This window comes from Pelodiscus sinensis, chromosome 3 (genome assembly GCF_052426305.1).
Source record: "Pelodiscus sinensis isolate ZL-2025 chromosome 3, ASM5242630v1, whole genome shotgun sequence".
Lineage (NCBI taxonomy): Eukaryota > Metazoa > Chordata > Testudines > Trionychidae > Pelodiscus > Pelodiscus sinensis.
In genome coordinates, this window is record NC_143054.1 from 105,467,037 (window position 1) to 105,493,459 (window position 26,423).

The following is a 26,423-nucleotide window of genomic DNA, read 5'->3' on the forward strand; positions in this document are numbered from 1 at the left end:
CATTGAATTAGTCACCATCCCATCCTAACATCTTATTAGCTTTTCTTACTGCTGCTGCACATTGAGCTGAAGTCTTCACTTAGCCATCTACAATGACCCTTTGCCCCTTTTCTTGAGTTGCTACAATTAAACTGAGAAAGTATAGGAGTTCGTTAATTGACACTTTATTTAATTTACCACCATGTTGCCCAATCAACTAGTTTGTTTTGCTCCCTTTGAAGTACCTCATAATCTTCTTGAGTGCAAACTAACATAAAAATTGTGTGTCAGCTACACTCACCTCCCTTTTCATATAATTACTATAATAAACAGTATAGGACATAGCATATAACGGGGGTCGGCAACCTATGGCTCACATGGGAGCCAGATATGGCTCTTTTGAAGCTCGAACCCAGCCCCTATTTGCTCTCCCCAGCAGCAGGCAGCCCATGCTGGTGCTACAGCAGGCTGTAGCAAAACACCCTCCTCTGGCTGGATCAGGCCCAGGAAGCCTCCCCTGCTTGCCCTGATCCCACGCACAACACAGAAAAGCTGCTATGGGAGCCCTTTGTTTTTCACTCTGTGAGCGGACCGGGAATAGGGGTGCCTCATGGTTGCTCCCCAGCACAATCCCATTAGCTGTTTTTGGCCAACGGCAGCTGCTGATTTCAAGAACAAGCGGCATGGGAACCACTGATCATCACTCCCCTCAGGCTTTTAGTCACTGAGCACCTGGCCAGGCAGCCTGTGAGGGCAGGGCAGGCTCCTGCTGGAGAAATGTACTGAGCTGCAAGTTTCACTAGTAAGTGTCCTGGCCAAAACCAGCCTCTGGCATCACAGCCCTTCCCACCCCCAGCCCTCTGAACACCCTCCACGCACCCCAGATTCTGCACCCCCATCCCTATCCCACTCACTGGCAGCTCTGTCCCACACACTGGCTCTCTCATTTTTGGACCCACCCCAGAGCCTGGGTGGGGGACACAAAATCCACTAACCCTGGAACCTCAGAAGAGTTAACCTGGCCAGAAACCTTGTACCTCAGTCCTCCCTCTCCTTCTCCTCTCCTCTCCCCACCCCGCGGAGCTGGAGTACCAGGGGAATGAGGTGTCTCAGTTGAGGGTCACATCAGTGAGGGTTGGAGGTTTCTGGAGGAGTTGTTTTTTTGCTTCTCACTTATGTGGTCCCCAACTGATTTTTCTATGGGGCAGTGGCCCCCGACCCAAAAAAGGTTCCCCATCCCTGCCACAAATAAAGAGAATGTTAAAACCTTTTGTGTTAGACAAAATATTTTACTTATTTAAAAATGAAGCCTGGCCAACAAGCCCCCAGTTGGGGCCCAGCCCCCATCTGGCTGCAGCATCATAACACTCCTGCATCCCCCCACACCCCTACCCTAAGACCCTCTTATCCCCACATCCCTGTATCCCCACATTCCCAGTCCCCTGCCATAAAACTCCTGCATCACCCACACACCCCAAACCTGTTCTTGGAACCCTTTATACACCCGATCCAAACTCCTGCACCCCCACATTCCCAGCCCCCCCCCCCGCCATAAGATGGGCAGAAAACAGCCTGAATGTGTGTATGAAGAGTTATGATGTAAACTTCAAAGAGATGTGTGAAAAGATGCAGCAGCAGAAGTCCCATTAAATAAAGTCCGTGAGTACATTTCATTTATGCTATTATTAATCAACACGTCAATTATCAATATTAAGTTGTATATTTTCAGTCATGCAAATGAGCATTCTTATATGGCTTATTCTGAATTTTGATGTAGTTTGGCTCTTTGGTTTGAATAGGTTGCTGATCCCTGGTATATAACCTTGAGACTGTTAATTTTTGTCACAATAAAAACAGAGCATTTAATCCTACTCTTTGCTTTCTGTCTCCTAGCGGGATTGCCTCTCAACGAGTAGCCTCTTGTATGGAACTTTGTTAAAAGTCTTTAGGAAATCTAAATAAAGTAATGACCATTAGCGCTACTTTAGACTGCTATTATATCATGATCTTTCAAGCTCTATTTTATCATATTTCAGTTGTCAAGGTCCACATGTAAAGTTTACTGGTCTATAACTCCCCAGATCATCCTTGGAGCCTATTGTAAATATAGGTTCAACATTTGCTACTCTCCAGTTCTTAGGAGAAACAGTGGCCGTTTTTAATTAGAAATTGCATATTTGAATTAACATCTCCATCATTTCATACACCTAAGTTCTTTCCAGAATCTTGGACCTTATAACTGTCTGCTTTTTAAAGTGAGAGACAAGGTGGGTGATATAATATTTTTTATTGGACCAACTTCTGTTGGTGAGAGAGCTGTGTGTGGCGCAAAAGCTTGCCTCTCTCACCAACAGTTTGCTTTAGTGAGTCTTTTTCTGACACCACAATCTCTAAAACTACATCATTTTTATTAGCAGAAAAGAGCAAATCTAGAGCAAAAATCACCTAATATTTTCAAGAGCGAAGACCAATAATAAAAAAAATTAGCTTTCCAAGTGCCCCGTCTTCCTTAATTGTTCCTTTGAACTTAATTGTTCCATTGGTGTTTTGCAGATTTCCAGTCTCTGATATATATTTAATTAATCTCTCGGTTTTAAAAAATACATATACTTTATGTTACTTAGTTCAAGATCCATTTTGCCTGTAATTTATGCTCCTGTCAATTGGCTTCACTTTACAAAAGTCAGCTTTCCAAAGTCTGAAAGATTTCTGTTTAGACTGAATAAACTGTTGTAATTTTCTGAGACTGAGACTTTGTTCTTACATAAATGACAAACAGTATAAACTGCTCCTCATAATATTTTGTACTGTTCTCGTATTCAAATCACCCAAGTCCACGTGCTAACAAAGACTGTGTCTTTCATTTGCACAGTAATTTAACAGCTTTCATTACAGATTTTGCCACACAAAAAAGAGGTAGCCAAATAGCAGAAACATGCCTACTAGAAGTACCCTTCGCCCCCTCAAAAAAGTACTATAGTTCTCTCACCTCAGGTAGCATCAGATCATCCTGTTTAACGTCTTGTCGGGTGTGTGTCAGAATAAGAGCCAGTACCTCTACTGTCTTTCCAAGACCCATCTCATCTGCCAGGATTCCTCCAGGCCACGGAGGCCCTGCAATTGGGTGTTCACGGATAATGCTAAACCCAAACAAAACTTAACAAGTTACAAACTAATGCGACTAGGAGACTAGCATGTGTTCAAAGCAGCAGAGATAATAAATAATTTCTGCAGGTTACATATATAGATAAATATGCATCTGTGCTAAAGAAAACTGCATTGGTGGCTACGTTTAAACACATTACAAAACAGCAATTTACATAGTTTTCAAACAGTGAAGACAAACAAAAACTCCATAAAGCAACTTTGCACTGCAGTACACAAACTGCTATTTACTCCTCACAAAGTTTTTAATTTGTTAAAGTAATACAAGTTATCATTTTCATCTATTTTGTTGTACAAGGTCAATAGAAAAATAAAAGATTATATTGTCTCTTTGCTGTAACCTTTTTAAACTTCAAAACACAAAACCGAAGGGCTGTAACATTAATTACACTTTCTACACAACACACCTTTTTTCTTCTTTCATATTAAATATCCTATAACTCTATTCTGCATTTACTAACTAAAAGGGCACAGTTATTTATCAAACACTCTTCATGTAAAGCTTTCTAATTAAATATTCATAAATTAGCTTGCTTAGGTGTTGCCAGGAAAAAGTGTTCCCTCTAAAAAATAAAATCAAACCTCACCAGCCAGTAAATGGATTATAGTAGAGTTTTAATCCATCTTGAGTGATGACCTCTCGCCATAGAAAGTGTAGTGTATTTTCTACAGAGAAAGAGACCACATGAATATTATAAGATTTTTTTCTGTCAATAATACAGCGCTTAGAACTGCTAAGCATTTTTATGACATTTAAAGACAAAAAGTAACCACCAAAAACTGGAATTAGCTTGTCTATAATTGGAAGCTCTTTGACATGTGGTCCCTATCTATACTATACACGTGAGTGTATGTGCACACCATAAACCCAAGTCCAGAAATTCTAACAAGCAATGTCTTCTGCCCCACATATGCACAGTAACTCTCCTCATGTTCCAGACTGAGGGTGGGTAATGGGCGGAGTGGTCACCTACTGACTCTCTGAGCCTTGGTGGGCAGCACCTGACCGGAAGCCAGGAGGCGGGGCCAGGGATATAAAAGGCCTGCCAGAGACGCCAGTCAGGTCCCAGCGACCAAGGAAGCCAGAAGCCTCCCTATCACACCCAAGCGAGGAGTTGGAAGCTGAGGACTGGCCAGGGCAACAAGGGCCTCTACTGGAGGACTGCTCAGAGTTGCTTACCTGGCCGGAGGTTCTGGATCAGCGGTGCCCAGAGGACCTGGATGGGACCCAGGTACAGCCCAGAGGGAAAATTGGAAATAGCCCAGGGGTAGAATCATAGAATAATAGGACTGGAAGGGACCTCAAGAGGTCATCGAGTCCAGCCCCCCGCCCTCAAGGCAGGACCAAGCTCCGTCTACACCATCCCTGACAGATGTCTATCTAACCTGTTCTTAAATATCTCCAGAGAGGGAGATTCCACCACCTCCCTTGGCAATTTATTCCAATATTTGACCACCCTGACAGTTAGGAATTTTTTCCTAATGTCCAATCTAAACCTCCCCTGCTGCACGTTAAGCCCATTACTCCTTGTCCTGTCCTCAGAAACCAAGAGGAACAAATTTTCTCCTTCCTCCTTGTGACACCCTTTTAGATATTTGAAAACCGTTATCATGTCCCCCCTTAATCTTCTTTTTTCCAAATTAAACAAGCCCACTTCATGAAGCCTGGCTTCATAGGTCATGTTCTCTAGACCTTTAATCATTCTTGTCGCTCTTCTCTGTACCCTTTCCAATTTCTCCACATCTTTCTTGAAATGTGGTGCCCAGAACTGGACACAGTAACTCCAGCTGAGGCCTAACTAGTGCAGAGTAGAGCGGCAGAATGACTTCACAAGTTTTGCTTACAACACACCTGTTGATACAACCTAGAATCATATTTGCTTTTTTTGCAACAGCATCACACTGTTGACTCATATTCAACTTGTGGTCCACTATGACCCCTAGATCCTTTTCCGCCATGCTCCTTCCTAGACAGTTGCTTCCCATCTTGTATGTATGGAACTGATTGTTCCTTCCTAAGTGGAGCACTTTGCATTTCTCTTCATTAAACTTCATCCTGTTTACCTCTGACCATTTCTCTAACTTGCTAAGGTCATTTTGAATTATGTCCCTATCCTCCAAAGAAGTTGCAACCCCACCCAGTTTGGTATCATCTGCAAACTTAATAAGCGTACTCTCTATCCCAATATCTACATCATTGATGAAGATATTGAACAGTACGGGTCCCAAAACAGACCCTTGAGGAACTCCACTTGTTATCCCTTTCCAGCAGGATTTAGCACCGTTAACAACAACTCTCTGACTACGGTTATCCAGCCAATTATGCACCCATCTTATCGTGGCCCTATCTAAGTTATATTTGCCTAGTTTATCAATAAGAATATCATGCGAGACCGTATCAAATGCCTTACTAAAGTCTAGGTATATGACATCCACCGCTTCTCCCTTATCCACAAGGCTCGTTATCCTATCAAAGAAAGCTATCAGATTAGTTTGGCATGACTTGTTCTTCACAAACCCATGCTGGCTATTCCCTATCACTTTATTACCTTCCAAGTGTTTGCATATGATTTCCTTAATTACCTGCTCCATTATCTTCCCTGGGACAGTCGTTAAACTGACCGGTCTGTAGTTTCCTGGGTTGTTCTTATTCCCCTGTTTATAGATGGGCACAATATTTGCCCTTTTCCAGTCTTCTGGAATCTCCCGTCTCCCATGATTTTTCAAAAATCATAGCTAAAGGCTCAGATACCTCCTCTATCAGCTCCTTGAGTATCCTGGGATGCATTTCATCAGGACCTGGTGACTTGCTGGCATCTAACTTTCCTAAGTGATTTTTAACTTGTTCTTTGTGTATCCTATCTTCTGAACTTACCCTCTCTCTGCTTGTATTCACTACGTTAGGCACACCTCCAGACTTCTCGGTGAAGACCGAAACAAAGAAATCATTGAGCATCTCTGCCATTTCCAAGTTTCCTGTTACTGCTTCTCCCTCCTCACTAAGCAGTGGGCCTACCCTGTCCTTGGTCTTCCTCTTGCTTTTAATGTATTTATAAAAGGTCTTCTTGTTTCCCTCCCTTTATGCCTGTAGCTAGTTTGATCTCATTTTGTGCCTTTGCCTTTCTAATCTTGCCCCTGCATTCCCGTGTTGCTTGCCTATATTCATCCTTTGTTATTTGTCCTAGTTTCCATTGTTTATAGGACTCCTTTTTTATTTTGAGATCATGCAAGATCTCCTTGTAAAGCCAAGCTGGTCTTTTGCCATATTTTCTATCTTTCCTACACAGCGGAATTGTTTGCTTTTGGGCCCTTAACAACGTCCCTTTGAAATACTTCCAACTCTCCTCAGTTGTTTTTCCCTTCAGTCTTGCTTCCCATGGGACCTTACCTACAAGTTCTCTGAGCTTATCAAAATCTGCCTTCCTGAAATCCATTACCTCAATTGTGCTGGTCTCCCTTCTACCTTTCGTTAAGATCATGAACTCTGTTATTTCATGGTCACTGTCCCCTATACTGTCTTCCACTTTCAAGTTCTCAACTAGTTCCTCCCTATTTGTTAAAACCAAATCCAGAACAGCTTCTCCTCTGGTAGCTTTTTCAACCTTCTGAAACAGAAAGTTGTCTCCAATGCAGTCCAGAAACTTATTGGATAGCCTGTGCCCCGCTGTGTTAGTTTCCCAACATATGTCTGGATAGTTGAAGTCCCCCATCACCACCAAATCTTGGGCTTTGGATAGTTTTGTTAATTGTTTAAAAAAGGCCTCATCCACCTCTTCCACCTGGCTAGGTGGCCTGTAGTAGACTTCTAGCATGATATCACCCTCTTTTTTCACCCCTTTTAGCTTAACCCAGAGACTCTCTACACAGCTATCTCCTACGTTCATCTCCACTTCAGTCCAAGTGTGTACATTTTTAATATACAAGGCAACTCCTCCTCCCTTTTTTCCCTGTCTGTCCTTCCTGAGCAAGCCATACCCTTCCATACCAACATTCCAATCATGCGTCCTATCCCACCAGGTTTCTGTAATACTAATGATATCATAGTTGTATTTACTGGTTAGCAATTCCAGTTCTTCCTGCTTATTACCCATACTTCTCGCATTTGTATATAGGCATCTAAGATACTGATTTGATCTTGCCTCCCTGTTGTGCCCTGACCCTCCTTTCTCCTTGCCATTATAGGCCGTAGTCCCCCCCATTTCCAACCCATCTCCCAGTCCCGCACATTCAGCACTTACCTGTGGGCTTTGCTCACCTGTCCCCGTCGAACCTAGTTTAAAGCCCTATGGCAGCCGACCACCATTTGGTTGGGCCAGCACCAGGTCAGCATATTGCGGTATGGAGTCCCGCTGACCTAGAAACAAACTGCACTGCTGCTAATAGGACCCTGGGCTGGCATGCAGTGGAGTGAGTAGGCCTGCGTCCCCCTGCCACTCCACTCTTGGATGGCAATATCCCTCCTTGGTCTGCTGGACCCCTACCTGAGCAAAGGGACCCAGCTGGGGTTGTTGCAAAGGGTGTTGAACTGTGTGTATGTTTGCCTGCCATCCCGCTCTGAACCAGGGCTTGGGCTTACAAACTGCTCCTTGTTGCCTGCTCTGAACCAGGGGCTAGGCCTTGAACTAACTGCTTGTTTGCCTCCCACCCAACCCTGAACCTGGGACTGGGCATTGAACTATTTGTTTGATTGTCTGCTGTCCTGCCCTGAGCTAGGGTCGGGCCAGAGGACACTCGTGGGTTTTATTGTTGCCCTGCCCTGAATGAGGGCCAGTGCTTACCGACTATGGCTACAGACTGCATGCGAATCTGTGGGCTACCTAAGAGTCAGCAGCCACAGCTGATTCCTCACAAGAATTGAGCGGGGTATCGCATGGCGGAGTGGCAGCCCACTGACACCGAGGGGGAGGAGCCCCTCCCTGAGCCCCATTGGGCTTTAGAGTAGAAGAGGAAATGTGGGCTGATATTTCTTCAGTTCCTCTTCTTATCTCAATTTCAGCAAGATCCAAACAAGAGGAGACAAACGTGAATACTGGAATTCAGACAGAGACCACATATCTTGAAGAAGAAATGGAGGTTATTTGCTTTTAACTGGAAGTTCTTCAAGTTCGGTCTCTATGTGCATTCCATACATGAATGATCGACAATCTGTATTTGGACTAGAGGAGACACACAACAGCAAAGATGCTTGAAGTAGTGCAGTGCCCACAACACTGCATATGCAGCAAAGAACCAAACTAGCATCCAATGTTTTATGAATGGAACTCTAGCTAGCCACTTTGCATATGTCTAATAACAGTACTTCCTACAGCGATGCTGTAGAGCAGTGGCCCCAAGCTGTGAGGCACACCTCCCTGTAGGGGTGCAGAAGAACAACAGGGGTGAGAAGTACAACAGAACCTAGGATAGCCCCCTCAGGGGTGTGAAAGGGAATGCCACCCTGCACCACTGCATTCCCAACCCAACTCTGGCCACAGCTCTGCTCCGCCTACAGCCCCAGCTACACTCCATCCCCTGTTCCACCACTGTCCAGCTCTTGCCCCAGCACCAGTTCCACTCTATCCCCAACCACAGATCCATCCTAACACTTGCTCTGACCCCACTCCAGCTCTGCCCTCGTTCACTCCCCACCCAAAGCCAGCTCCATCTCTAGTCCCCGCTCTTCTCCCATATCTAGTTCTGCCTCATCTCTGCTTTCAGCCCAAGTTCCTCTGCTGAGATAATTGTACAGTAGTGGAGGGAGGGCACAGACAGATTCCATTACTGGTAACAGGGGTGAGGGGCATCAGGAAAAATTTGGACACCACTATTGTACAAGCAGCTTGTACTCTTGTGATGGAGAGATATGTACCAATTGATAGCTCATAATGATGTACCCAGAAATCTATTCAGAGATTCTCTGGAAGGATAGCTTGTTCTTGCAACCTTTCTGCTATGTCCATAAATAACCCTGGTTATTTTCTGATCCATTTGGTCCTCTGTGGCTAGAATATGAAGGTACATTTGACATTGAATGAAGTCTCTTCTCTTCAGCAGCAGTATGGGGTTTCAGGAAGAAAACAAATTAAGTACATAGTTTGGTTGTCATGAAACTCAAAACAACTTTGGAGAGGAATTTAGGATGAAAGCGACAGAAGACCTTTCCCTTGTGCAAAGCAGTACATGGTAGGTCTGCCATGAAGGCTCCCATCTAACTCACACTTCTAGCTCAGGTAACAGCAACTAAAAATGCAACCTTCATGGACAGTTGGGACACAGAGAATCTTTACAAGGAAAAGATATATCTTTCTCTACCCTGTCATGTAAAAGGCCGTATGGAGCCACTATCTGATATTAGCTGGACACGCAAAGAATGAATGGGTAGAAGAAAAGCCCTGCTTGCCAAGTAGACTGTCCACAGGAGTAGTCTGGCCTCTTGTGAATCCAGGTACCTTGTATAATATGGTTATTTCTGTGAGCACGCCACCCCAAAAGGGATGCATCTGTTACAATGGTGACAGGGGCAAGAATGATGAAAGGGACATCTACTCTTACTTGATCCAGGTTCAACCAGCAGGTGAAAGAAGCAATAGCGGAAATAGTCACTTTGGCATTGGTGTGATCCATAACTGGTATAGATTTACAGGAGTCAAGCCTGTAGACAGTGTAGATGAAGCCTAGTGAATAGTATCATAAGAGCAGAACGTCATGTGGCCTAGAAGAGAAATGCATACCTTGACCAGAGTCTTTGGTCACAAGAAGTCTGTGCTATCAGATTGTTCATTAACTGAAATCTTCCCATGGGGAAGAAAGCTCTTGCCCCCATAAAGCTCATCATCTGTGTGAGAGTGTGACGGGGTGGCGCAACCCCACACTAACCGCGCCGCCCCCCCAGAGGGCCAGGGGGATGCGGAGCGGGTTTCCCCACCGTGAGGTTCAGCATGGTTCGGGTGCCAAGGATGCCAGACTAGAGAGGTTCAACCTGAATAATTTTCATTAATAATAAAAGCTAACCTTCCAATTATTTAATTATTGAGACTATTCTGATAAAATTATGTTAGCTCATGTGCAATGATTTTTGATACTATACTGTTCATTTATTTTGAGAAGTGCTTTAATTAAGATCTGCATTTGTTGTCCAGAGCCATGTACTTGCCACTGGTAGGGTTGTTTCTGAAATTCTCCCGATGCAACATCCAGTTCACAGCCTCACTTTGGTATGGCCTGAGTATAGGAATCAATGCAGAGTGCTGTACGTCTTTCCTCAAAAGCTGGATTTCCTGCTGATGTGTGTGCCTTACAAAGTCATACAGCTCTTCAATATTTTGTCGTTCCAACTCTCTGTCAGATTCTTCCTCATCCTCTTCCAGCACATCTGCATATATGAAAGAAGGCTATTCATTATTATCTTTGCCTCATCTTTATTAGCCACTAGAAACACCTCAATAAAATAAGCTTACTTTTATTGCTACATGTTTAGTTAATATATGAAAATAGTTAAGTACTACTTCTATCAAGAGTATGAACTGAGTATTTTAGCTGATTGTTACACGGGAGTCGGGGGAGTGGCAGTAGTAGTCAAAGATGGGAACTGAAATTCTTAAATCTTAACACTGTGTTCCCTCAGCCTCCTGAGCAAGGGAAGGGAAGAGAGAAGAGAAACGCTCTGCCTGAGTCAAATATGACAGAAAATGCTTCCCTCGTCCACAGAGGTGACTACACTTTCCTTCATGTTATTATAAACATTGTTCTAATGGCAAACCTAAAAAACACAAATGGGAAAAGTGCATGACAAAACACTCTTGTTTTCTGAAGCACAAAACTAGAAAAGTATCAAAAATTACACAGAACTGAACTCCAAGGAAACATGCACTAATCAGGACCACAATGTCAAATGGTTAAATCAGCCTGGCTTTATTATTTCAACTAAACTAGACTGATTAATATCATCAACTAAGGATTAGTCTTTAGTTTCTAAGTCATAACTGGAGGGACTTGTTTTGTTTCAATTGTTTTTAATAAATATTTTTCTAGATATTTCAGGCTACCATTGAAATGTCAGCCTGTCAATAAAACTGATATAGATGCACTGTAACATTCAGAAATGCTTGCTTCAGAATAGGGCCAGAATGGTGCAGAATAAAAATAATCTTATTTAAGAGATAATTGTCGTCTTAAATTTGCTTACTACATCTTTTGCTTTGCTAAGTGAAATGCATTTTTCCTAAAACAAAAATGCTAGCAAATATTCTTGAATATCTGAAAATAAACAGTATGTAAATTCATGAATTTCACATATACATGCAATATGAATTTGAGTGAGTAAACAATTTCAAATTCTCTTTTTTTTTAATTATGAAACATTCTCTCATGATGACAATTGAGAATCCAATACTAGTGTGAGTATACCCTTGGGAAATCTCAAATGTGAAGATAATTTGCATCACTAGATTGTAAATACTCCCTAACCCTTAATTAATTTAAGTTGTTATATCCAATTTATTACCAAGAATTAGGCCTAATTAGTGGTGCAAGTATTTCATATGCTTCTGAGCCATATAAGGAAGATAAATAATCAGAATTCAGTATGATAAATGTTTCAGGATTTTCCGCTCTCCTTTCTGAGGGAAAAAATGCTTTCTGATATTCCGGTCCTATTTGTTCAGAAGGCATAATAAACATTTTGCTATTTTCCAGTTCTCAAAAAGCACTTCTGTAAAATTAGCAAGAGTACCATTACAAGTTCTTTCTGCAGATGTATCATCTCTCATCATTCATGACACATATAATTAATCAAAGAACCAAAGGTCATGAAGAGAAGAAATTCTTTAATTGCTTATATAAATCAATGCTAGGAATCTTTGTAACAAACATGATGCTCATTCAAGCAAAAATTGGATCTGGTTGGTTTTACTGAAACCTGGTGGGACAATTCCAATTCTCATGACTGTAATGTTAAAATCAGGGTTAAAAACTAATTAGGAAGGATTGAGTGAGCAAAGGGGAGAAGTAGCACTCTGATTTCTGAATCACTGACAACTCAAAGGAAAGTTATCTTAAATGCTAATAGATAAAGCACAAAATTGGATATTAGTCCATGTCTGCTACAAGCTCCTAAATCACATTAGGGAACATGACGACTGTCTCAATACTATCTATGCAATGTAGAAAAAAAAAGCTCTGTGATAGCAGGAACCTCAATCTGAGTGACATATGCTGGGGAACCTCAAGCTGTCAGTATTCAAACATTCTTGAAATGCTGCCTTAAAGTAAATGGAGAAAAAATATTTTTTCTTGACACACAGGTAGGGTTGCCAGATGGTTGAAACAAAAATACCAAACAACCGCGCCCCTTCCCCCCCTCAAAAACTGGAAAAAATTCTGCTGAAGAAAATAAAAGGGGGGTGAGACCAAAGTTGTTGAGGGGGGAAAAAAAAGGATTCCAAGACCTATTAAGCAAAAAATATATATATAAATAAAACAGCATTAAAACAGCATGTCCCCTTTAAGAGTGAGTGGAGGGATAGGAACAGGGGAGCGGTTGAGTCTGCTTCCCCTTGGTCTTTTTGCTGGCAGCCATTTTGTGCCAGCAGCTGTGCGGAACCAGGTAAGCATGGGGACTGGGGTCAGGGGGCTGGGGGTGTTGGGAGCTTGGGGGGGCAGAGGGGAGTCAGAGAGGAGGCCAGGTGCTGAGTGTTTGTAGGGTTGCCAAGTGCCCAGCATTTTCGCCTCCTGGCTGAGGAGAAAAAAAAAATCAGAAAATTCCGGACATCTTAGGTGTCCAGTATTTTCTGAATTTTTTTTACCAGACAGGAAGTGAAAATGCCAGAATACTGGACACCTGGCAACCCTACACACAGGGCAGGACATGTGCTGTGACTATCACTGTGGCCCACAGGGCTTCCAAAGTTGAGTAGCCCTGGTTTAGATAAAACAAATTCTGCATTAATTCTGCATTTTGACAGGGAGTTAGACTAGATGACCCTTGCAGACACTGGACTGGGACCATATTCCATTGATATCAGTGGGGATAGCTTTTCCCATCTCAGAAAAGTGTTATGAAGATATATTAACCCTCCTCCTGAGAGTAAATATTTAAGGTGACAATTATATATTTAGGGACAAAGACAATTGTCACAGCAGACAAAAAAAGTTGTATAATTATTGTCTTTTCCTTAAAAATATCATTGAACCAACTGCATGATAGTTAGATTATTTTACCTGGAATTATAAAGTTGTAGTATTTTTCCATTAGTTTCTGAATCAGCTGATTGGCCTTTTTTATTCGCCCACCTCCATCACTAAGAAACTCTGGTTTGCTTAAACCAGCTTCCAAAAGGTAAATTCCAACCTGTGAGACATATTTGCAAGAAAGTAAAATCGCTTTAGAGAACAAAACAAAAACGAACAATGCTTACAAGTTAGAAAGCCACATTTGCCAAAGCTTGAAAACTGTTAACTATGGATATACTCTTAACACCATGAAAAAATTTAGCATGCCATACTTAGGAAAATCAGATGATTTCTAAATGCATTTTAAGTGAACTTGATGTGTAATGATTAATGGTGATTATTCCAAAAACACTGAAAACACGTATGCAGGGAACTGCTGAAGAGTACACTTTGAACTGTATTTTAGAAAGGTGTTGTGGGCCTCAAGCTTGTCAAATGTTCACCTAATTTTCTATTTTATGGTACCAAACACAAAATGAGCTATTTTTATTTGAAAATCCCTTTTTAAATAAACTGAATGAGCAAATACCTTTAAAGCTTGATCCTCTCTAGGCCTCTGATAAAGCCCAATTACCTTCTTCTTTTGCAACCACCTCAAATCTTCTAACATTTCACCACTGATAGATGATTCCACCAATATGCCCTCTTTATAACCACCTAGGCTTTCTTTTTCCTCATCACCCTCTTCTCCACTTCTTGCATGAACACAGATTTGCAGCTGATCACCAGAATCTGTTCTCATCAAAGTAAAACTCCTTTTATGGATCTTCTCAATAACAATTTTCTCAGGGAAAAGCAGCAGAACAAACTCTCCAAGCAAAGCTTTCCAAGAACTGTCTGACTGGTAAGGCGAGACTACAAAATTCAGTTGTACAGATGTAGAGGTCAGGATGGAGCAGGAATCTTCTCCTTCATCTGTTAAGGAACTCACAGACTTTGAACCTCTGTTTTCTTTGTAAGTCAGTCCTTCATCAATGCTATCATCATCTATAATAAAGGATGCAGAAGAGGTGCTTGGACCTGGAACAGATTGGCTGTCTTTCATGTCATCATCCAGTATTATCTCCTCATTTCTTCGGTCTTCATGCATATTCCAACACAGCTGTTTCTTTTTCTCCTCGTCCATCCTCAGTGGAGGCGCACGCTTTCGACGACTACTCATCTTGGTATTTTCCTAGCAGTCTCGCAATGTCTGAAAAATGGACTAATATTAGTCAACAGCAGATAACTAATTCGATACCCACATAGATCTTTTACTGTGCTATAACTGAAGAGTTTGTGAAGGTCATTAATTGCAACTCTGTTCATTAGGGATGCTTGCAGATAGCTCAAAGTGTATATTCAGTTTTTATAAATAACACTTGGCTCCTGCCCCAAGAAGTCACACAAACAAAGCCATATAAAAAGATGAGTCTTGTGATGTTTTTAAGAGATCAATTGCTTTTTTTTAATTAGAGAAACTCATTTGTTTTTTCTGCTTAATTCAGCCAACACTCATTTTTTTCCAAATGAAGTTAACACAAGGAGGACTTTTTCCTTTTGAACAAATTGTTTCTTGGAAGTTATAATTAATCATTAAATAAGACACCTGCAAAGTGAAAGAAGAAAGGTACACAAGAAGATTGAAAAATCCAGTTTCCTGCAGTAAGCAGGAAGCTTTCCCTAGCAAATGTGGAGCCTGCTGCCGCTACTAGTTTTGCCAAGCAGCAACAGATTGAAATTAAGAAGACTGGCCAGTTTCAGTGCTATTATTTGGAATCTCATGGGGTAGCTGTGAAAGCATCAGAGATCATATTAATTTCACATAGCTGATGCTGAAGAAAACAATGAGCAGCAGCTAAGGAAAGTGCTAGAGTTATCCTTTGAAAGCAGAGGCCAGTCCACCTGCAGCAGTCTGTTGTTTCCATAAAAGGAGAAGAGACAAAACGATTCAAATATTTTCAAGCACCCAGATGGAGTTTCAAATTTATCTAGCCATGTACTAGCCAGAGGATGACATAATGTAATAAATGATTTGGAGCCTGAGCTTTTAAGTGTGCTGTTATCCATGGACATCCCTGATGATGTCCATCCTACTCTTAATACTAACCACTGGCTAGCAGCTTTATTTCCAAGGCCTGGGAATATGCCTTTCTTGAAGCATCTTGCACAGTAGACCTTAGCAGTTCATGGTGCAATTAGGCCCAGATTCAGCTAAAAATTTAGTTATATGTGTATCTTTAAGAACACCAGTAGACCCAATGACTTCAGTGGAAGTACCCAAGATGCTTACAAGATATACATATGCTTAAGTGCTTTTCTGAATCTGGACTTTGAATCACAGAGGTTATTTTACACGTAATCCTACTAGTCAGTAACACACATATGGTAAATACATTACATGGAAAATGGGAAACATTAAGGTCATAATAAATGCAATACGTCCTGAGAAGTTAACAACTATATATTCAAGAAGTTATTGTCAAAAATTTGATTTTCAAAAAAGATAGATTTATATTAGCTTAGCAAAACACTAGAGCTCATCAAAAGGTTCAAAATAACTGTTATACAATTTCATTTGCTAGGAATGATGGGCCAAATTAACAGATCTATATTTCCTGTTTTGAAATTGTTACTGAAATACAAAAGGATAGAAGCAGATACACTAAAATACTCCATATATAATCAAAGGCCCCAAGACTAAGGAAAAGTTCATTCTAGAATGACCTAGAAAATTTCCTGAAACTCTTGAAGATCTTTAAAAGGGTCCTGAGAAGGGAATATTTCTCTTCTTGTATCTCACAGTAAAAAACATACAGGCCTGACATGCAATATCCCCAACATTTGTCTTAATCTAATAATAAAACTCAATGGCTGTGTCTACACTGGCATGAATTTCTGGAACTGCTTAAAACGGAATACTATTCCGTTTTCAGTTTTTCCGGAAAAGGAGCGTCTACATTGGCAGGCTGCTTTTCCGGAAAAGCCCTTTTTCCGGAAAAGCGTCTGTGGCCAATGTAGACGCGCTTTTCCGGAAAAGAGCCCCGATCGCCATTTTTGCAATCGGGGCTTTTTTCCGGAAAAGACTTCTGGGCTGTCTACACTGGCCCTTTTCCGGAACAGTGATCCGGAATAAGGACTTATGCTCGAGCAGGAGCAGAATAGTTTTTCCGGAATAGCGGCTGATTTTGTACAGTAGAGCATCGTTGCTTTTCCGGAAATTCAAGGGCCAGTGTAGACAGCTCGCAGCTTATTCCGGAAAAGCGGCTGATTTACTGGAATAAGTAGCCCAGTGTAGACACAGCCAATAGCGTTTACTGGCATTCACATACAGAAAGTTAGCTCTAAGCTGTTTGTAGACTTGCTCACTTTGATTGCATTGGCCACATTTTATTAGCCTCTTCTAAACAGATTCTCACTGCAGTTTCTGATCATTCAGTATTCACAGTAGCACCACAAAGAGCTACAAAAACATACTACCATTTAGTTGGGAGTTTGATGGGTTTCATAATTGATTTGTATGAAAGGAGCAAGTGAAACAGAATAACACTATAAGACAGTGGTCCCCAGCGAGGTGCCTGTGGATGCCATGGCGCCTGACAGGGCATTTATGTGCGCCCGCCAAAACATCTGGGCTGGTCCTGCCCCGGCGCGCAGCACATGAGTGGTGCTGGCCCCGGGCGCGTGGGTGGCCCCTACCCCCAGCACATGGTACATGCGAGGCACCAGCCCTGGGCGCAGGGCGTGTGGGCTGCCCCTACCCCGGGCGCACGGAACATGCCCCTACCCCGGGCGCGTGAGCAACCTCGGCCCCGGGCATGCGGCGCATGCGTGGCCCCACCTCTGGAAGCACGGCACATGAGCAGCCCCGCCCTCGGACGCCCGGCAAGTGAGCGGCCCCGTCCCCAGGCGCTGGGTGAGCGGCCCCGTCCCTGGGCGCCCGGCAGCCACGAAAGGTTGGGGACCACTACTATAAGAGAACAGAAGGAAACAACTTATTTTTTACAAGCATCAAATTATCACCTCACAGCACTGCTCTTAAACTAGTGATTCTAAAATTTCAATTAACTGGCTAATCGAATGGTTGATGCAATTTGCATTGACTATTTGATTAGTCTATAAGGGTGCTTCCACCTTTGAAGTGTAGCAACAGTCCCACGCTGGCCCTGTGCTCCCTGTGGTGTTTCAAAGCGGCAGCGCCGCAGGGAGTCCGGGGTCAGTCAGGAACTCCAGGTTCCCTGTGGCGCTGCCGCTTTGAAACGCCATGTGCAACCCAGGGCCAGCTGGGGAGTCCCATCTGGCCCCGAGCTGCATGCGGTGTTTCAAAGTGGCAGACCTTGGGCTTCACGTGGCACTGCCGCTTTGAAGCACCCCTTTCTCTCGACCTCCTAGCTACTACTTTCTGATAGAGGGAGCAAGGGACAGGAAAGTGAGTAGTCAACTAGCATGTCGACTATCCGATAAGCATTTCCCTATCTTAAACTTGATGGCTCATGGTAAAATTCTATGTGCAACTATATCTGAATCCTTCTCAGAACATAAAACATTACTTAGAGCACAAATATTCTTCCAAACCTGTATAAAATGGTTAACTTGTTGGCTGTGTCTAGACTGGCAAGTTTTTCCGCAAAATCATCTGCTTTTGCGGAAAAACTTGCCAGCTGTCTACCCTGGCCATTTGAATTTCCGCAAGAACACTGACGATCTCATGTAAGATCGTCAGTGTTCTTGCGGAAATACTGTGCTGCTCCCGTTTGGGCAAAAGCCCTCTTGCGCAAATCATTTGCGCAAGAGGGCCAGTATAAACAGCACAGTACTGTTTTCCGCAAAAAAGCCCCGATCGCGAAAATGGCAATTGGGGCTTTTTTGCGGAAAAGCGCGTCTAGATTGTCCACGGACGCTTTTCTGCAAAAAGTGCTTTTGCGGAAAAGCGTCCTGCCAATCTTGACGCGCTTTTCCGAAAATGCTTTTAACGGAAAACTTTTCCGTTAAAAGCATTTCCAGAAAATCATGCCAGTGTAGACGTAGCCGTTGTGTTCCTATAACCTTTTTCTTCCTTTTTACTGGATAGGCTGTTTATCACTCAACACCCACACTAAAGAACCAGCGGACTGCTTTTTGTCTGTCCCTATCCTCTGATCTGTCCAACTTATGTAGGCATACCAGAAGAGTAACTTCTGCTGGCACAGCTCTCAGGGTCATAGGCACTCACCACATCAAGGTGTAGTCACCAGGGAAGGATATGCAAGTATACCTACAAAGAAAATCATGATGTATTTTTGGAAATAATTAAAACTTAACCAATGAGGAAAGACTGAAAAAAATGGGTTTATTTAGTCTGGAGAAGTGAAGATTGAGGGGGACACGATAACAGTCTTCAAGTATGTAAAAGACTGATATAAAGGTGGTGATAAATTGTTCTCCTTAACCACCAAGAATAGACCATGAGTAAATTAACTTAAATTGCTGTAACGGATATTTAGGCTAGCTAGGCTTTAGGAAAATCTTCTAACTGTAAGGATGGTTAGGCACTGGAACAAATTACATAGGGAGGTTTTGGAACCTGTGTCATGGAGATTTTTAAGAACAGTTTAGATAGGGATGATCTACACGGGTTGTCGGGGATGATCTAGAATTGTGGTGTCTAACCAGTTCTGAAGCACTACAGTGGCTACTACTATAGTGAACTAGCCACACACAACCAACCAAACAGCCACACGAGGCTAATGGCTAGCATGTTGGACACCACAAATCTAGAAGATAATATATAGACCTGGAAAGTGACCTAGTTAAGTCAGCATCACTATGAAAGGTAGCATGACTGTCTAAATGAATCCGTAGTACTGGGGGAGCGGGAAACACCTACGAATTTTTATGTTCTCTAGTCCAACTTCTATTAAAATCAACGAGAGTCTATTATCACCGAAAGTTGGGGTAGGCTTTTTGTGGGGGACTTAGGCTAACACACTATAGTTAAAACTTTGATTTCAGTATGTGTTCCCCAGGCATTGAACAATAGGAAGATGTGAGTGTTTCTACATTACACTAACTGATATGTTGATATATCAGTAAAAATATCATCACTTACAGTCCACTTAATGTTCCACAGGCTGTACAAAGTAGACTTAGTCTTATCCTCACTTTTCAAGATTATAACCATGAAAAACAAATTTCATATACAGGCAGTCCCCAGGTTACGTACAAGATAGGGATTGTAGGTTTGTTCTTAAGTTGAATTTGTATGTAAGTCGGAACTGGCATCCAGATTCAGCCGCTGCTGAAACTGACCAGCGGCTGACTACAGGAACCCGAGGCAGAGTTGCTCTGCCCTGGGCTTCCTGGAATCAACCGCTGATCAGTTTCAACAGTGGCTGAATCTGGACGCTTGGGACAGAGCAGCTGGGGTGCTGCTGGGTAGGTCCCGCAGCGCCGCACCTCAGGTGTCCCCAAGTCAGCCGCTGCTGAAACTGATCAGCGGCTGATTCCAGGAAGCCCGGGGCAGAGCAACTCTGCCTCGGGCTTCCTGTAGTCAGCTGCTGGTCAGTTTCAGCAGCGGCTGAATCTGGACGCCTGGGGCAGAGCAGCTGGGGTGCTGCTGGGCTGCAAGCGCCAAGGAGCAGCGCTGCGGGACCAACCCGGCAGCGCCCCACTGCTCTACCCCAGGCGTCGCGAGAAAAGCCTGTTCTGCTGGGGGGCGGGGAGGGCGCGCAAGCTGCGCCCCTCCCCCTCCAGTAGACCAGGGAGATGCGGGTGGCGAGACCGCTGAGATGCGCCGCGGTCCCCCCCCAGCAGACTAGGGAGACGTGGAGCAAAGATGCGGAGGACGCGGGCAGCGGTGCATCTGGGCGGTCCCGCTGCCCGTGTCCTCCAAGGCTTTGCTCCGCCTCTCCCTAGTCTGCGGGGGGGGGGAGGGGTTCCCCCAGCAGACCAGGGAGACGCGGAGCAGCTTTTCTCGCCGGAGGACGCGGGCGGTGGGACTGCAGCGCATCTGGTCGGTCCCGCCACCCGAGTCCTCCGGGGCAAGAAAAGCCCCGTTTGTAACTACGGATCCGACGTAAGTGAGATCCGCGGAAGTCGGGGACTGCCTGTACCTCAATATTTTACTGTTATACATTTTGTACTTGTTTTTCCTATAAACCCAGCAGCTCTAGCTAATGCTTCACACTCCCTTCAACTAATGTTACCCACATCGCCAAAAGAATTCTTTGGGACCTGTGATCCACAAACAGGCTCTAAAGATATAAACAGATATCAGCAGTATCTTTTTTAAATCATGTGAACTGAACTCTCCCATTGTATTTGGTCTCTGTATCATATTTAATTATCATTTTAAGGATCCCACATATCTTTATTTATAAAGTTATACATTTCCCTATGCTTGCTAATACATAGCTGCCCATGCATCCAGCTGACAGGTGGGTGAGAGTAGCTGGGGAGGCAGCTGCCACCTTACACTGCTCTCTAGATGTTATACTGCAGATCTTGCAGCACAGGATGGCAGCCAGCTCCCCAGGAGTGGGGCCAACAGCCGTGAGCCTGCACACACCAGGAGCCTGCCGGCTTGTAATGAGGAGCCTGCATCACAGGGCAACTGGTTCCCTGCTCAGAGAGGGGCCAGTACCCCAGGAGTGAGGCAGTGTGTGCCAAGAGCTACCTTGCACCCACTGGCTCCTGGCTGGTAGGTCCACTCCCAGGGAACCAGCTTCACTGCTGGCTCTGAAATATAAGACTTATACTGAGGGCACTTCACCATCCTTCCCTTCCTAGTCCCATCCATCCAAAAACAGTTAATCAGGTAACCGTTAGGATTTTTATCAGTTACATTGTTATTGTTGTTAATCCTTCTTTATATCCCTCCTGCCAACTGAAATTTAACTCACAATTTGCCTTTCATACAATCAAGGTTTTATAAAGCCTATATTAATCAACCAGTAAGAAATTATTTTTAATCATTAAATGATTCTAATGATGATTCTAATGAAATTAAATTTCAAACACTGCACCACTAAGAACCTGCAAGTGAAACTGATTATCAGTATCAACACTGAGAAAGGTGCAAGTATGGGCGATCTGTAGAGGTAGGGCTGGGGGTAGCAGACCCACCCACTGCCCTGCCCCCGCATCTGAGACCCCGCCCCCACTATGGCAAGTATGTGCTCCATCCCCATGGGGAGGGGAAGACAGGGGAGAAGGCAAGCCTCCCCGGCCCCAAGCACAAGGAAGGGAGGAGACCGAGTGGCCAGGGCTTCCCCAGCCCTGGAGCACTGGACAGGGAGGAGGGCACATGGTTCCAGTCTCGCTGTCCTGGATCACAGGGAAGGCAGTTGCTGGGGGCCTTCGGCAAACGTTCTGGGGGTGGAGTTTGGGTGTAGCTATGTCTGGCGGTTTTGGAAGGCAAAGCCTTCACCCCTGCCTAAGCTACCGGACACCCATGGGTGCAAGCTGTAAGAACAGAATAAACAATGGCAAGCTAATTCCATTTTTAGAATTCTTGTACTTAACATGAACAACAAGGCAATCAAATCCATGGAATTTTACCTGCAAGAACCAGCCGTATACAGGTCATAATTACAAACATAATTAAAGAAATCTGTCTTTTCCAGACATAATTGTAAGTGTCCCTATTTATGATGCAATCATGCCCACAATATAAAGCCCAAATCCTGCACAGAAAAGCACATGGCTAAATCTTTGACAGATTGAGAATTTATTTATTTATTTATTTACAAAACTAAAGTATTTGTAAGAATTTCTGAATTTGCAAAGATCTTTAAAAGTATGTTATGTCACATTATTTCTTACTTAATTGGGCATAGTTTTTTCCCTCGTGTCATTCTTTAGGAGTGCTCAGATTTCTTAGATCAATGGTCAATGTAGAAGTTTAACCCTTAACTGATAAGCATCAGCTTATCAGTTTCTGTTATGGTTAAACTCTTCTGCCCTGGAGGCGTGCCATGGCTGCTGGCCGGCTCCTTGCATTTCTCTATGAGAGTTATACTGCAGAGTCCGCATCATGTAGCAGTAGCTGGCTCCCCAGGAGCAGGGCCAGCCGAGAGCCAGCACATGCCGGGAGCCTGCCAGTTTATAATGCAAAGCCTGAAGCGCAGAGCAGCTGGCTCCTTGCACAGAGTAGGGTAGTATGTGCCTGGAGCCAACTTACAGCCATATCTGTGAACGCCTGAGGATCTGGAGATGATGTCTAGGAATTCCAAAGGGATTCACAATTCCATTAAAATTTTTTTGGGGGTCTTCAAATGAAAGAAAGGTTAGGAACCAGTGTCCTACACTATGTTTTTACATTACTATTGTATGCTCCAATGTCATACATTCTAACATCCGTTTCCAATCTTTCCTGTATTGCTGAAGAGCTATTTGAAACATCAACAGAATATGAAAACAAAAGTTAAGATTTTCTTTTGACTAATAAAATTTCATCTCAGCGTACTATTCCAAATAAAGCTATTAATGTGGAAGGAAATGTATGGTATTCGATAGCTCAAAATACTGCCCAAAGTTCATCAGCTTCTGAAATGCAGTACCAATGTTATTGACATTACAACTTCACTCACTAGTCTTCAATTTTTATTTTTCCTTATTACACATTTACAGCACGAATATGGAGCAAACAGAAGTAGTATTTATAAACACATGCAGACACCCCTTTGCAAATATACACAAACCACACTCCACCCTGAAAGAACTTCTGAAATCCAGCTGTTCTTTGAAGCATTCCAGCTGTGAAGCTCACAGTCCCCACTCTCCTGCATCATATTATACAGTGGGACCTAATTGATCCAGTATAACTGGGATCAGGGCCAGACTATATAAACATAATTCAGATAAACAGATGAAAGAGCAAAAAGTTTCAGCATTGAGTGTGGAGGGCTCTGGGACTCCTGCTGGCTGACCACTCACGCTCCACCACCCAGGACTGACAGCCTGAGCCTCTCCACCTAGGGATGACAGCGTCAGTTTCCCACCTTATATTCCTGGGTGTGTGCCAGTGCTGGTTTGGTTACTCTGGGCAGTCCGATAAGGGAAGCAGGGATCAACGTGGTTCTATGGTACTGCAATGTATTCGGTCACGTCTCACACTGCAAGCCCTTTGGGGGCAGGGACACTTACTTGCCTTTTTTAGCGCACCACACAGCGGTGCACAGCTACAGAAATGAGGGAGACAAGAGCCGCCAGGCTAACTCCGAGCAACGCAGCCCGGCGAAGCCAAAAGGGGGCGGGCGTAGGGGCCGAAGGTCCCATCGCTTCACTGCATGAGAATCACTGGCTCAGCGCAGGGGACACTGGCTGCGCTGGGCTCCGGGCTCAGCCCCACTTGGGGCCTGGCCTAACGCCCTGCGCCTCGCACGGCAGCAGGGAGGAGACGGGCAGACGCGGTGCCGGGTCACGACGCAGACACGGGCAGGGACCTACAGCCCCGGCGCCCCCCTCACTGAACCTACCGATAAATCCGCTCCGGCGCCTCAGCGCCCCGCCCCGGCCGCGTCAGGGCCCTGGGGGCGCCCCCGGCAGGGAGGGGGCGGGGGTGCAGCTCGCGGGCAGCCGCGCTCGCACGAGAACCCGCCGCGCTGCCGGGCTGCTGCTGAGCCGAGGCCACAGTAAACAACGGCCTCCCAGCCCCGCGCGCGCGCGCACTCGCGACAGCACCGGAGCGCGCCCCGCTGGAGGGGGTAGGGGGGTGGAGGGAGCCTCCTGGCCCGCAGAGAGGCTGCGCCGGCGGAAAGACGCGGGCGCATGCGCAGTGGCCACGTGGAGGCCCTTTCCGATTTGCAGGCCGGGGCACAGAGGCGGGCGGCAGGGCGCGGCTGCTGCGGCGCTGGCGGGGAGTGTGGCAGCCGCGCCCTGGCCAGTGCGGGGGGGATTGACCTGGGACAGCCGGACCCAGGGGCGCTGGTGGGAGGAGAGAGGCAGCAGCAGCCGTGAGATGCCCGCAGCAAATGTCCCGCGCAGAGCTGGACTTGGGAAATTGATGCCTTGGGAGCACTTGTATTTGGTGCCCTTGGGCCCCACGCTCCCTGGCCCCCATGCACCACATCCTCCCATTGCTCCCGAACTCCTACTTCTTCGCCACAGCCCGGGCCTGCAGTCCCCTCCAGTGCTCAGTTTCTCCACTGGAGAAACTGACCTGGATGCACAAAACAGCTGGCGTTGCTGCTAACTCCCTCTCCTGCCTGCTCTCCTCTGTGCACTTTCGGGTCCTTTGGAGGGTGCGTGTGACGAGCAGCATCAGAGGGCCCTTTACCCACTTGGGCTGTGTAGCCACCTGGGATGCACAAGGCCACAGTAAAGCAGCAGCTACTTATGCTTACCTCATCCCTTCACAGCCCCTTGGTGAGGAAAGTAATAGAGATGTAGCTGTCTTAGTCTGGTCTTGCTGAAACAAAAGACAGGACTATGCAGCACTTTAAAGACTAACAAGATGGTTTATTAAGTGATGAGATTTCGTGGGCCAGACCCACTTCCTCAGATGAAATTGTGGAAGATAATTGGCATGACCATATATATCATAGGGATACAATAAAAAAAAATGAACACACAAAATAGACAAATCAGATTTTAGAATGGGGTGGGGGAGAAGAGAGGAGGTTAATGTCTATGAGATAATGATATTAGAGGTGATAATTGGGGAAGCTATCTTTGTAATGGATAAGATAATTAGCATCTTTAAGTCCCATTTGTAAAGTGTCTAATTTAAGCACAAATGACAGTTCAGAGGCTTCTCTTTGAAGTCTTGTGTTAAAATCTCTTTGAAGCAGGGTGCAGATAATCAGGTCGTTGAGACAATGCCCATTCTTGTTGAAATGGCAAGAAACTTTTTTCTTTGTGAAACTGATGTCTGTTTTGTGTGCATTGATTCTTCGGCAAAGTGTCTGAAAAGTTTGTCCAATATACATAGCAGATGGAAACTTGGCACATGATGGCATAAATTATATTTCTGGATGAGCAGGAATATGTGTTCTTGATCTTATAACTGAAATGGTTAGGTCCAATGATGGTGACAGCAGAGTAAATATGTGGACAAAGCTGGCAACGGGGTTTCTTGCAAGGGAAAGTTCCAGGGTTGGTACTAGTGTGGAATGTCCTGTTGGTGGTGGTGAGAATCATCCTGAGGTTAGGTGGTTGTCTATAGGAGACTATGACTACGTCTACACTGGCACCCTTTTCCGGAAATGCTTAAAACGGAACAGTTTTCCGTTATAAGTATTTCCGGAAAAAGCGCGTCTTCATTGGCAGGATGCTTTTCCGGAAAAGCACTTTTTCCGGAAAAAAGCCCCGATCGTCATTTTCGCGATCTGGGCTTTTTTGCTGAAAAGACTACTGTGCTGTCTACACTGGCCCTTTTCCGGAATAGTTTTTCCGGAAAAGGACTTTTGCCCGAACGGGAGCAGCATAGTTTTTCTGGAAAAACACTGACAATTTTACAGTAGATCGTCGTTGCTTTTCTGGAAAAGCAAGCGGCTAGTGTAGACAGCTGGCAAGTTATTCTGGAAAAGCGGCTGCTTTTCCGGAATAAGTGGCCCAGTGTAGACACAGCCTTATGGGTTTGTCTCCCAGAGCCTCTCGGAGTGTAGTATCCTGTTTCAGTATAGGCTGTAGTTTATTGATAATGTGTTGGACGGGTTTAAGTTGGGGGCTATAGGTGAGGAACACTGGGATGGGGCAGTATTGTTCCCCCAACATGTTTGTTTGCTGGGAAAAATCAGGGAAAAGCTGGTCATACATATATACACCCTGCTTTGCTAACAGCCAGGAACAGTTTCTGATTCTACACAGGGAACCTGCACCTCTGTTCTGCCCTTGATCTTGGCACCTCAAGTGGGTACCTGGGTGGCCCCAACTGGTGACATGTAAAATGCAGTTCTCTCCCACCCCCAGAGCAGAGGGAGAGCAACAAACACCGAAAATTCCCACAGTTTTCCACTTTAGCTGTGGAATTACAGAACATTGGGGCACCCACAGAAGGAACTGACTGATCCCTTAAGTGTTAAATAATGCCCAGTTATTATGGTAATGGATGCATTAACATTAGGATGAACTGATATTTGCATATTATTGGCACTGGGCATTAGGGGCTT

General features: G+C 44.5%; 1 protein-coding gene across 2 annotated transcripts in view; it reads right to left on the reverse strand.

Annotated features, from left to right (window-relative positions):
* The window catches only part of SHPRH (SNF2 histone linker PHD RING helicase), a 98,602-nt gene extending 74,597 nt beyond the window's left edge, over positions 1–24,005 (reverse strand). The window contains exons 1-6 of one of the 2 annotated variants that reach the window (XM_075924373.2): positions 23,790–24,004; positions 13,883–14,545; positions 13,342–13,471; positions 10,277–10,495; positions 3,732–3,810; positions 2,969–3,119 (exon numbers count right to left, since the gene is read on the reverse strand). In XM_075924373.2, coding sequence (XP_075780488.2) covers positions 2,969–3,119; positions 3,732–3,810; positions 10,277–10,495; positions 13,342–13,471; positions 13,883–14,515 — 1,212 coding nt within the window. In that variant the 5' untranslated portion in view covers positions 14,516–14,545; positions 23,790–24,004. Of the gene's footprint in view, positions 1–2,968; positions 3,120–3,731; positions 3,811–10,276; positions 10,496–13,341; positions 13,472–13,882; positions 14,546–23,789 lie in introns of both variants that reach the window. The other variant, XM_075924375.2, reaches the window with a different exon arrangement.
* Between the last annotated feature and the right edge of the window lie 2,418 nt (positions 24,006–26,423).